At 30.0% G+C, this 14,373-nt stretch overlaps 1 protein-coding gene across 1 annotated transcript in view; it reads right to left on the reverse strand.

Annotated features, from left to right (window-relative positions):
* LOC124366829 (trifunctional purine biosynthetic protein adenosine-3-like) overlaps positions 1–14,373 on the reverse strand; it is a gene marked incomplete at its 5' end in the record, with an annotated part of 53,421 nt that continues 39,048 nt past the window's right edge. The window contains 4 exon segments of the mRNA XM_046823430.1: positions 1–3,479; positions 5,064–5,321; positions 6,718–6,843; positions 10,674–10,813. Of these exon segments, the coding sequence (XP_046679386.1) occupies positions 3,294–3,479; positions 5,064–5,321; positions 6,718–6,843; positions 10,674–10,813 (710 nt within the window).

Raw genomic sequence — 14,373 nt, forward strand, 5'->3', positions numbered from 1 at the left:
TTATATGTTGTAACAATGTATAATGTAAAAGAACAAAAAACGTTGTTGGACGTACAAAAGTGAGGAATGTATAAACAGATCTCTTAAACTTAACAATACAAAACATTTATAAAAATATAAAATCCCATTGAATACATTATACATTTGGATTAGCTGTCTCTGAGATTTGGAATTTTACAAAATATATGATACGTTGTTGAGTTATTTATTTACTTCCATAATGGTAATTTTAAAAACTAAATAAATCATACAGCAACAAGAATTCTTTTTACCCTGTAGAAGTTAAAATTAATGTAACTAAGCTTAGACCTAAATAACAATAATTTTCTCAATAAAAACAAAACTATAAAGAAATCAAAATGTCATATTGAGTACACTAAACCATAAATAAGTTTTTGTTTCTAAATATAATTTTTCAACATCAATTAAACTTCAAATTAAAATCAAACTACCTAATAAAAAACAGTATATCCCAAATATTTGATCTTATGTGCAATAATGATTGACAGATATTCCCAAAACTGTACTTTTTAACTATAATATAGTAAAATATTGGAGTTGATTTATCATAGTTGTAAATATTTTCTGCAGATAAAAAATTTGTTAAAATGTTTACACAAAAATATAACATATTTTGTCTATAAACACTAGTTTAATTTCAACTGTCAATTTATATCTCAATTTTTATCATAAATCACACAAAAATGATAAAAAAAATAATTTTAAAAACGTAAAAGGAAAATGCACTTTATAATTTTAAAAATAATAAATTTTTAAATGGCACACAAAAGTATTTTATGCAAAAAATCAATAATAAATATCAACTTTTTGGGACTTTGAAAAACTTTAAGAAAAAGTCGGACATAATTGGAGAAAAACAACAGCAAAAATGAAAAATAATGCCATGAATACAAACAAACACCTATTTATAAATGAACAAGATATTGAAAGAACACTCTTTGTTTTTTAGCTCACTAGTAGCATAAATGTTGCAAATAGCTTACTTTTCAGGTTAAGTGTAAGAAAGGGCTATGTAGTTCTAACTTCACTTGAAGAACTAAAGGGGATTTTCATTTAATTTCCTTTACACTTACTGTAAAACACAGTATTCAGTACTATGATAAGTGAAGTGCTGTATTATAATTGTTAACGACTGTAACAGTGGCTTGTGTCGTAAAAACATCAACGACTACTAACACCAACGTTAATAACTTTGAGCTGATAAATGCTGTAAGTAAAGCCTGTTAACTGCACATGCAGCAATCGACAGATCTTTTGAAAATGAATCTCATTTGACCGAAAAACAATCCATTGTCTTTGATGACTCGAATTAAAATTGACAATTTAAACCAGTTTCATTCAACATTTTCAATCAATCAACTTAGATAAGTTCATGAAAACTGACAATTTTAATCAATTTAAAAAAAAAACATGAATACATGGCTTCAAAGGCCAGTTAACTGTGCTTTGTTGCATTATTCACAATACTGTGTTCCTTGTATTTTTCTAATAAATAATAACGGTTATATGTAATACTTTATCTCAATTATTTATATACCAGGATATGCTATGTTACCTGTATGATTTAGTGCAGTTCATTTCAATACAAACAATATCTTGCAATATACATTCATTTTAGAAAAATTGTTGTTGAAGAAATTCTATATTTTCTTTATCAGTACAAAGTTTTGCTTCTTTTTAACATTTTCTGATTAAATGGACTCTCCACTCAAAAGTGCAATGCTGGTACAGTGTCATGTATTTTTTCAAAACTTTACTAGGCACTTTTAAAATATTTTTTCTGTATAATTTATACAGTTATAAAAAACCAATACACTTTAATTTTTGTATTCCTTCAAACAAAAAAATACAATAAATCATACTGATTGCCTTTTTAGTGGAATACAATAATTTTAAAACATTCTTAAATATATTAATATAGTGTGGCAGTGCAGCATTCCTACCAAATTTAAGAATAATTTCAAATTTTTTATGGCATGAACATTACTTTCATTATAAATGTCAAAATGTAAAGTATTTGTATTAGGCATAATCTAACTAATATAACACAATATTTGTAGAAACATTAATTTCAGTCATGATAAAGCTCATCTATAGGAAGTTAACACTAAATCTGGTGGAGTCACATGTACGTCTACAATCTATTTCTGTTGTACAAAACTGATTGCTTCTACTGTGAATACATTTGTTTTAGAATTTTCGTTGCAAATCCTACAATGGATACTTCTATACCAGTACGCCCACACGTTGACATATGGCCAATAAATGTTGGCTTTCACATTTAGTTACTGAGTTATCGTAATGAAAAAAATCATTGGTTCTTTACACATTGATGTACATAAAGATATTTTGGGTTACAAGTAGGCAGAAATTAAGAGTTTGTATTTCTGTTAAAACGAAAATAAAAATTAGTGTCATCCGTGAAAGTAGCCTAGTTATTTTCCCATTTAGTTTGGTTGTGCTAGTAATCGCATTCTTTCAATAATAATGATAGTAATAATGTGATAGTTTTTACAAAGTACAGTGTAGTGTTTACAAAATGTGTTATTTCGTGCAGATTTTTTTATTTTGTGCTCCGCAACAACTTAATATTTATTTTTACCACTTTGTAATTTTTTGCACATCTGTTACATTGTGATTAATGATCTACAGTAAGGGTAAACATATCACAAATTTTTCTATTTTATTTTTGGGTTAGAAATCTGAGTTTTCAAATAAGAAAAATAATCAAACACTTTATTTTTAGTTTTGATGGTTCAATTTTTTACAAATTTAAAAACTTAGGCTTGTTTAAAAGCTTATAAAATACAAAAACGATAAAAAATACAAAACATTTATCAACATTAGACATGAGCACTTTTTGTGTTGATGATTTCAAATTTGATACTAAAAAGGTTTTGGTTTATGCAAAACAATTTATTTTGATTTTGCAAATAAAAAAAATAAGTTCATATATTTGTTCCATGTAAAAGTTTGGTATTTTGGATCTTTTTTATTTTACTATCCCAAAAAAGGGAATAAAGAAGATTTAGTGTGAAAGATCCAAACATTTACATTAATCTCATTTACAATTTTCACATTACCGCTGTAATTTATAATTCCTAACAAAAAAATTATATATATTAAATATATATATATATATTTGAGCATGGCATATATTCTTTGTGATTTAAAAATAATGTAGGCTTGCATAGTGCTGATATAATGATCATTTTGAACTTTTACGGTGGCACCAGATCTAGGGTTAATACCTGACTAGACAGATCAGAGAGTTAGTTCCAGACTATCTTATTAGTATTTTCATCCAGATGTATTTTTCCAGTAGCGAGTAGTTTAAGGGCTTGTGGGTAGATGGCGTGCTCCGCAAGCTTCACTCGCTCACTCAAACTGTCCTCAGTGTCTCCTTGTAGTATGTCTACAGCCTTCTGAGCGATGATGGCACCATTATCTATGTCTTCCTGTAGATAGCACAGAACAGTCAATACGCTGTTCATATTACATTTGTTACTATTATCAAGTGAACATTATTAATAAGCAAACTTTGAAAGTGTTTATTTTGTAATTCTTATGTAATTTAGTTTGCTACATACAAAATGTTAAGCTTGCTTTAAGATATCTTTGCCACTCAATGAAAAGATCTATAAAAGAGCCAATATTCAGTGTTTAAAAAATATCTTATTTTACATTGGTGTTACAGCAAAATTAGACAATTCATTCAAGCAAAACCAAACAAGAAATTAAATAATTCTACTCCTGAATGAACTTTGATGACAAATAATTAAAAAATTTTGATTGTACCAACGTTAATCACATTTGGGAACTTGGTGTTTGTTACCTTGTTCAATTTTTTTAGATTTTCACCAAAAATCTTAAAAAATTGAAAAGTTTTTAGTTGAGATATCCTTTTTATAAAAGAACTGATTTAAGTAAAATTCAATACAGCCCTCATGGACATTCTAAAATTTAATTATTTCTGCAAACAAACAAAAATGTGAATATTTTAATTTTTTATATTACTTACTTTTTTAAACCCAATACATTGTGAGTTTACTTGAAAAGTTATGTTTGGGTCTTAAACAGGTTCTGAAGGTTTTATTAATTTTGATTAAGATTTTTGTAAGGTATAGAACAGTAAATTGCTAAAGTTTGCATAAACAGCTACACTTCTCATAAAAGTTCTGCCTCAAAAAGGATTAATTAAAAAAAAGTCTATTAATAGGACTGAATACCCATGGAACCCAAACATATTAACACATTCGCTGTGGGTTACACGTCGGCGTGTAACAGTGATGTTTTCCAATAGCGAGTTACACATCAGCGGTTAACAATGCAATTGCAAGCTACAAGCCTCGTTGTTGCTCAGATATCGGTTGAAGTCAATTGGCACCGTTTCCACATAGTTTTTCAAATCTGTATTCATATAGGATTAGTTTTTGGGAATTTTTGGGTTTACAGGTAACTTGTAAAATGTAAACACGATTTTTTATGGGTTTTGGAGACACATGTAATAGTGTATTTGTAATAAATGTGTACAATAAACGTTGAACATTGAAAAAGGGGGTTTTTAATAAGAAACAACAAAACTGTAAACACGGTAGTGGAGCATAACTGAAAATGTCAAACTATGTGGGTTACACACCTGTGGTTAACAAACCAAAATATCCGGTATCAACAGAAAGACCACTTTCACTTCAAAATAGGACCATATTCTGATCTTTAGTACACATATGGTAAGTTTTTATGAATTTTAATTTTTTTGTGTTATCTTTAACATATGTTCCCGCAGCAAATGTGTTAACCTGTGTCTTCCAGACTTTGATTGTGAGTGAATAGTTAAATTGGAGTAAAGAGAGAACCATTGTACCATATTTTGGTACTAATTATATAAACAGTTATGAGCTTTCTGTGCATTAAATGAAAGCAGATTTATCTATGTCTTCATTTACACCGTACTTAAGGCTGCTGTATAAAAATCTTCAAAACAATTCTGTTTAACGCTAAAAATGGTATTTTAATAATGTAATTCTAAATGAGATTGGCACCTCGACAAAATGCACGGAGCAGCCGGTGACCCTGACGCCAGCCTCCAGAGCCTGCCTGTGTGCGTGCGTGCCCTTGAACAGTGGTAGCAGTGCTGGGTGGATGTTGATCATGCGCCCGCGCCACTTCCGCACAAACTCGCCAGTCAACACCCGCATGAAACCAGCAAGGCAGACAATGTCCACCTTGTGGGCGACCAGACACTCATGGATGGCTTGATCAAACTCGAGTCGGCTAGGATAGTCAGTATGCTTGATAACCTGGTGGACAATATGTCATTGAGATTCAAAGTACTGTTTAGTGTTTGTTTAATATAAATAAACTATACATGCCTGTGGTTTACATCGTCATAAAGTGTTTAAGCAGAGGTTCAAATATCAATCTGACATGATACCATACACCCACCTCATTGACGAAGATGATATTAATATCATCTAAGTTTTCTGATTTACACCATATTCAAAATTGCTGACACAGTTAAAATCTTGAGATAATTTGTTCTCACTATGAAAAGTCATCTCCAGTCAACAAATGTCAAACCAAAAACATCTGGTGATTAAAGATGGTTCTTCTAAAATCATTTTAAAATTCAAAGTTTTACCATAAATTTAAACATTTTTTCATAAAAATAATAAAAACACAGAACATTTAGGAAAATTACTTTCTAATAAAGTTAGCTGTGAAGAAAAAGTGAAAGCGTTGGTTCTAAGGTTCTAATTTTTTAGATTGATTAACACTTTCTCTTCATCAAAATAATATAAAAGAATTGTACACCAGAATAATATAAAAAAGTTATTTCGTAATAATACTATTTTTATAATATATTATGCAGTTAGAAACCTCAAAAGGAAAAAGTAAAATGGGATATAAAAAATTGTTATTGATCTTCTAGTAGTATAAATTTAATTATTTTGAGGAAACAGTTTTACGAGACACTGAAAAATGGTTAAAAATTTATTTATAAGTAATCTACTCAACTATCAAAAAATACACATCTAATAATACTCCATAAACCAACCAACAGAAATACTAGTTCTTCCGAACTCGCAAACAATATGATTTGTATAAACTCCCAAGTATTTTTAAGACCAATATCATCATGATTGCAGCACCAACCGGATAGCAATCTCTTACTCGTTTCTAACCAATATTGCTTCAAATAAAAAAAATAAACACAATATATCCGCTGTCATTATGAATACCAAGTGGTCAAGGCAAGTACGAGTGCAAACAGCAAGTGGTACGGAGCTGAATAAAACTTCTGCAAAAAGCAGTTTGTCACGAAGCAAACTGTCTTCCTGCCCCTCCAAATAACCTAGCAAAAGTAATTTATTGCTGCCCCATGTGTAACATTGGGATCAGCCAGAAAACCCTCCTCAAACCCTTGAAAAGAATTATTAATAATTTTTTTTGTTTTTGCCAAAATTTTTTACTCCAATTAATTTCTATAACTCAGTTGTTCCGCTCTGGAAAATTGGGAGTTGACTGAGTTTTTAACAAATAAAAATAGACAAAATATTACCGTAGCATTTGGTGCCAGGTTTAAGATTTTTAAAACGTAATTTCCTAAAATATTTTTTTCTAATTAAAGGGTCCAGATACATTAAATTCCACTATGCGTACTCAGATTAAAATAAATAACACCACAAAGCCTACCTCAGTTTTTATGTCAGCTTTCTGAGCCCTTTTCAAACCTTTGACATCAGGTTTGTTGGATATCACTAGAACAATGTGAGCCCCCATGGCGACACTGGCATTACCAGCTGTAGCTTCTATAAGTGCCTGAAACACAACCCAACAATATAAGGATCGGCCGGATAAGAAACAGTACAATTTCTGATACAAAACGTGTACCTTTATTCTAAATTATTCTTGACCAGAGACTATCCTAAAGTGACTAGAAATAGGTATTTAAAAATTTATAAATTTCTGAATTCAAATCTATTTCTTAATTTCTGGAATATTTTTATCACATTTGTTGATACATATAAAATAAACTCACACAAACTATCTTCATTAATTACTATAACATTCTTGTCTTAACATTTCTTATATTAAAAATGTGACTAAGAGACCAAATCTCATAGTTGGCTGGATTTTCAATTGTAGCATTGTAAACAGTAGTTTTTTTGTTTGTTTGTTTTTTTTTTAAGGAGAGGCCGATCCCCTTTTAAGCCTTATTCTGCCCGTCCTCATGGGCCACTGGCCTGTGCGAGGACCCTATTAAACAGAATAAGGGGGAGTGTCGATACAGTACAAGGTCGATGGTACTGATAAAAAGTGCAACTAACTGTCACAGACAGCATTTGAATCTGCGCTATCTCTAACTCAGACCCAAAGTCCAACGACAGACTGCTCGGCCATCGACACTCCCATAGTAAGTAAACACAAGACTAATAAACTGCAATGACAGAACTGATGAACTAAAGAAGCAATTGTGCTTGACGGAATAGAATCAAGAATCAAGATCTTTATTAGTCTTTAAACACAGTACACAAATGCAATTGACTTCGTCAAAATACTTATTAGTAATAATTACAGTTATTTCATACAACCACTCTAAAGTTTAAAATATTAACAAAATAAAAGATTTAACAAGGATAATAAATTAATAAATAATTAACAACAAGAACATTACAAATAACAACAAATAACAATAACAAGAGAATAAAAACAACGAAAGAATGAAACGTGTCTAAAAACTTATATCACTAGTATCACAGGCAAAGTATTCATTGACACAATAAAATGCTTTTTCTTTTAACCAGCTATTAATTACAGACTTAAACCTATCAGTACTAACTAACCAAGCTCCTTCTGGCAATTTATTAAAAAGTTTTATTTCCATATAAATGTGACTTTTCTTAGTTTTTTCTAGTCTAATTGGTGGTAAGTCAAGCTTATATAAGTTTCTTGTATTATAATCGTGAGTATTTCCTCTGATTTGATATTCATTTAAATTTTCTTTAACTTTTATGAGACAATAAAAAATATATATACAAGGCAATGTCATAATGTGAAATTCTTTAAAAATTGGAAAACACGTCTCTCTGTCTGGTACTCCTTTAATTATTCTAAGAGCTTTCTTCTGCCATATAAAAGCTTTATTAGATACTCTACTGTTACCCCATAAATTAACACCATATATCAAATGTGTGTGAAAAAAAGCATAGTAAGATATAATGAGCATTTCATTACTAACACAGAACTTAAGCTTACGAAGTAAAAATACAACTCTAGCTAACTTTTTACATACATTTTGTACATGGCAATCCCAATTTAACTTACTATCTAAATAAATACCAAGCAGTTTAACAGTTTTAAAATTTTCAAACGTATTATTCATTGTAAAACAAATTTTTCAGTTTTATTTTCATTTACTACTAAAAAGTTAGCTTGAAACCACTTAGCAGCCATTTTTAACATTGCATCTTGTTCTAATAAAAGATTTTCAATAACATAATTACTATGTAAAAGTGTGGTGTCGTCAGCATAAAGGACAGATTTACATGGAACATTACAGGAAAAGTCATTGACAGCTATAGTAAAAAGAAATGGGCCAAGTACTGAGCCTTGAGGCACTCCATTTTTAATTTCATTAAAGTTAGACTTATCATCACCTTGAACAACCATCTGTTTCCTACAGCTAAGATATGATGATAAAAGATTCAGTTCAATTCCTGTAATACCATAACGAGTCAGTTTATCCAAGATCAAAGTATGTGAAATACAATCGAAAGCCTTGGACAAATCAATCAAGGTTGCAGACTGTACAGCTTTATTTTCAAAACTTAAGATGATGTCATTAACGACAGATTCAACTGCCATTACAGTGTTACAACCAGGCATGAAACCAAACTGTTCATTACACAAAAGATAATTAAGTGAGAAATAATCATACAGTTGCTCCTTAATACAATACTCGAAGATTTTACCAATGATGGGTACCAAAGATATGGGGCAGTAGCTAGATGGATCTAACATGTCTCCCTTCTTATATATAGGAATTATTTTTACCAGCTTGAGAGCATTTGGAAAAACACCTTGTTCTAACATCTTATTATATAAATATACTAGAGGATCTATAATAACAAAAATGATTTTTTTAACCAAAAAATTAGAAAACCCATAAAAATCTTCACTCTTGGATGAACTAAGTTTAGATATACACAGTTTAATGTCCTGTTTTACAATTTTTCTCCATGTAAATTTTTCTCTTAAAAAACACTTATCAAGAAAATTATTTAATAGTTGTAAAGCCTCACCATTATTTTTAGTAATATTCTTATTGAGCTCATCTGACACACCCACAAAATAGTCATTAAACTTTTGAGAATTTATATTAGATTGCTGACTCAGGGTCAAACTCTCCAAATTAGTTTTTATAATACTCCATGTAGCTTTACACTTATTTTTTGAATTTTTAATGAAATTATCATTTGCAGTTTTTTTAGCTTGGCCTATTTTGTATCTATATATTTTCTTAGCATGGATATAATCTTTTTTGTATGTAGCTTTATTTTCTACATTTACACAGTTCTTAAACTTATCATATATAACCATTAAAATATCTCTCATTTGCTTTAGTTCTGGAGTAAACCAGTTTATTTTTTTTCCAGATTTGGTTGATTTTCTTTTTACAAGTTTAGTAGGACAATGCAAATTAAATATATCTGTTAAATATTCTATAAATAAAGTGAATGCATCATCTATATTTGAGAATTCTGTTAAATAATTCCAATCAGTTAAAAATAATTCATCCTTAAAATTATTAACATTATCTAACCTTAGGTTTCTAACAGTACTAAAGTAAACATTTTCATTCTTGACACCACTATTGTCAATAAATTTTGCCAAAATTCCAGCATGGTCTGATAAGTTTGGTTGATATATAATACAATCCCTGTTCTCCACTCCATGGTTAGTGATTACATTATCCAGACACGCACTCTTTCGAGTCGGATGTGAATTGAAACAAAATAAATTAAATTAAATAAATCATGAGACCTCAATAAATTTTGAAAACTTTCGGCTTGCTGAGTATTTTTATTGATATCAATATTAAAATCGCCACAGATAATTAGTTTACCCTTATGTTTATTTTTCGCAAATTTAATAAAATGTTCAAGTTGATAAAGAAAAAAACATACATCAGAGTCAGGAGTACGATAGATGCTAGCAATAACAGTACTATTATTAATCACAGCTGCAGTAATTTCAAATACTTTTTCAATACAAAAACTATTTACATTGAAACTTTTAAATTCTATACTATCCTTCACAAATTATACAAGAACCCCCTCTAGTTAGGGCAGGACATCTACAATAAATGTCGGCTATTTTGTAACCAGTCGGAACATATAATAAACTTTCATCTTGGTGCAACCAATGTTCATTTAAGGTTATGACATCACAATTTAACTTATCTAATATTAGTTCTAAGGGTAAAATTTTACTTCTCAAGGACTGAATGTTGAGTAGCGCTGAATAATGACAGTAGCGCTGCAGTGGCATTAAGGCAAAAAACTATTTACATTCTGTCCACACCTTCTATTTCATAGAATACATATACATAGAGATTAACATGAATAACTCTTTGTAAACTAACAGACCTGCAAGTTAGTGCCACTACCAGAGATAAGCACTGCCACTCGCTTCCTGGCTGACAGTTGAGTGACATGGGAACTGACATGAGGCAGCATGGGTGTCTCGAACAATTCTCCAAACTTCTTCACTATCACCTGAGGCTCATCTGCAATAGCAAACAAAACCAACATGATTGCAGATTGCTAAACCACACAGTAATGACAAACAAGGATTATTCCATGTCAAATCAACCAATGAAAAATTAATTTTGAATTTGGTTGAATTTTTTTATGGAAGTTTTACCTACCAAGACTAGTTTAAATGCTAAATTTTACATTTTTCTGTCTTCATACCTTCAAAGGGAACATTTGTCGGGGAACAAAAAAATTTCAAAATGTATGAAACAAAGAGCCATGAGATATATAAAGTTAAAGAGCATTTCAAATAGAAAAGAATACAAACAATTTAAGCACTTGAGCTTAAAAAGTATTTAAACTGCATTACTTAAAAAATATTAAGACATGGCCAAAAACTTTTCTTATCCTAACAATCTCTATTAATTAACTATTTTATTAACATTAAAGTTCAAAAAATGTAAATATTGCATTGTGTGACTAAAGGTTTCCATGTATACTGAATTAATTTGATATCTCACCTAAAATAATGTGTTTTTGTGTGTAATGAAAATATAAAATTATTTATGCGATTTACACATTTCAAATGAACAGAACAATAAAACCAATATTGCTAAACTTAAAACAGGTTATTAAAAAACCACTGCAGTGATTCAAACTTCACTTTCAATAAGTTACTTAAATTGGGACTGTTTATTCACCAATACATTTCTTATGGAGACTTCTTTAACTTCAAAGGCCAGTGGGGCAGAGCCTGGGTAATTTTTGTCATGTCTGGTACTTTTTCCCACCGTCCTTGGCACTCCAACCTCAAAATATATGTTTTCGTCACATCTTGAGAAATTTTCTGGAGAATGATTCGCTTGCGGAATTAAATATATCTATATAATTATATATATCTATATAATTATATATATCTATATAATTATATATATCGCTACCTCAGAGCAACAGTGGGACATGTACCAAACACCCTACTTTCGGGAATCGGCGATCAAAGTTTTTCATGTTAGATGATAGCAGTTTACTTCTTAAACATTTGCCTAATTGAAACTAAAAAAATACCCAAAGTGTTATCTGATACATCTTTAAACAGTTTTGCAACAGTTACTTGTAATTAGTACCTCAATTATGGACATAAAAAAATAAAAAATAAGACCTGACACAGATGTCCCACTGTAGCACTAATAAATCATACTTTTCCAAATACATGTCTCAAGTATAATATTTACACTATTATTTAGAATAATTATAATAAATAATGATAAAATAAAACAATGTATTTTAATAATTTTTTTATTTTACATTTTTAGAACTTTTGTACATACAACTTTAAAAAAGTATTAAAATTTATCAAAGAAAACATTGTTTTAATCATCTTCATCACTACTGTCCTGGGCTATTAAAATGACCTTCTTTGAGCTTTGTAAATTACAAAAAAATTGGTAATGTTGCTTTAGGAATTAAGTTTGCTGAACACAATGATAATAGATCCTTTTTCTTACTATCTGTAATAGGAGGTGCTTCGGTATAAGCTTTCTTCAAAACTAACTCCTTTGCACTCTTTCTAGATTTGTTTCTTGTTTCAATTTCTTTGAAATTTTCGTCTTTATAAGACGTCTTGTAAAAACAAATAATATTCAATTTATTTTCTAACTTATACTATCTTTACATCGTTTCCATGTACATTTCCTCATCATCCTTGTTTACAGAAAATTTTTGGCTATGTCTTCAGAAAGCTTCTTCCAATTGTTATAAGTCTAGAGTTCCAATTCTTTTACATTATACGGTTCCCCTGACTTTTTGGAGGTCATAATAAGCATGGATATTTCACTAGGAATAAAATTTTGTACCACTTTTCAAAATGCTTTGTTTTTCTCTTTAAATGCAGGAATGAATACTGTCTGCTTCATTTTCCGTATGACCGACTATTGGGTATTTGTGTGTAATACTTTCAATTTGCATGGTTTGAATTCAAAATAGGTACATGGCAAAGACATACTTGTTCTTATTTGTTATCACTGCAAAATATTAAATTCTTGTTGTCCTTACAGTGTTCTTTAATGAATTCATAAAACGCAGCTTTGCAATTTCTACACCACCTCGGTTTGCAATACCTTCGTGCCATAAATAACAATAAACCTGTTCTTTGTGAAGTATCCTTATTAGAAATGTAAAATTATACTATTGTAAAATTATAAGCATTCAATGTAGACTTGTAATAAAATAGTGACGCTTTACCCCTGTGGCAACTGGAAGACTGCCTCTAAATCGTACACTGCTAATATCAGGTTTTTGTCACTAGCACATTTTTCCTTATCCTTCTCTTTCTCCATTCTCGAAAGTGAAACTTCTTCTCTGTGCTTTTTCAGATGATCTTCCTTTTCTATTTTTTCTTCATCGTTCAAGAGTTTGTACTCCTCGCATTTCACACATAAATCCTTCTTTGGCTTAAAAAAAAACTTATATTAAACTTGGTATTGAAAATTGATTCATACAAATGTTTTTTACGTAGTTCAAACCTTTAGTCTTGTTTTCTTCTTCATACACCCTATACATCATTGATAAGTTTAACCACCTTCCAAAGTATTCCTTATTAGTTCTTGCCCTATTGTAATGGGATTCAATCCGTGGGAAATTATTTATGTCTTCCATTACTGAATTTTCTAATGCATCTTCAGTTTTCTTCTGTTTCTCATGCTTTCCTCTTGAGTCTCCCTTAGTAAAAACATCACTCTTTTTCATAACAGTAGGTATAAAATTGTTAGAAATTAGCAAATGTAGATTTAAACATTAATTTACAAACTCGCTCTCTTCTACCATCTATCTCAAGATGAAACGATGCGTTGCGTTTACGAGCTGTAAGTGGTCGCTCATTATTGTTACTGGAAAAAGAAATGAGTTTTGGTATGTAATCTCTTTTTCCTGTAATGTCACACAGATTGTAAAATTGATCAAAGATTGCCTTTCTACATGCATTTACCTTTCACCAAGTTTGACTTTTGTTTCTTCAATATCAGCCAACCTTTTGGAATTATTAATTATTAATGTTCTGGAAGAAAACATTGCACAAATTGTGCTAAGAAAACACTTTTATCATAAGAATTAAACTAAAACACTATGATCTTAACCTTATCTCAACACAAAAACAGCTGGTGTAATATTGGGAAAACTCAGTGCACTGAAGACAGAAACAAAGGAATAAAAGAGCAACACTGGGACAAACTCAGATATCCCACTGTTTCACTATAATATAAAGGAAAAACAACTAAGTGTTACATCAGGGATATCTTTTATATTGCTTTAATTGTTAGATATCTTAGGAAACCCACTGTAGCACTGAAAATCTACATCTCCAATAGAATCAAAACCTATCATAACCTCAAAACACTAAAAATCTCAGATGTCCCACTGTTGCACTGAGGTAGTAGCGATATATATATATATGTATATATATATGTATATATATGTATATATATATATATATATATATATATATATATATATATATAAGGGGTCTTAATTTAAGATAAATTTATTTTTCGTCTACTTATTCACACACGTCATGTCATGGCCCATCAGCTGCTGATCT

The sequence above is a fragment of the Homalodisca vitripennis genome, chromosome 7, assembly GCF_021130785.1.
Source record: "Homalodisca vitripennis isolate AUS2020 chromosome 7, UT_GWSS_2.1, whole genome shotgun sequence".
In the NCBI taxonomy this organism is placed as follows: Eukaryota; Metazoa; Arthropoda; class Insecta; order Hemiptera; family Cicadellidae; genus Homalodisca; species Homalodisca vitripennis.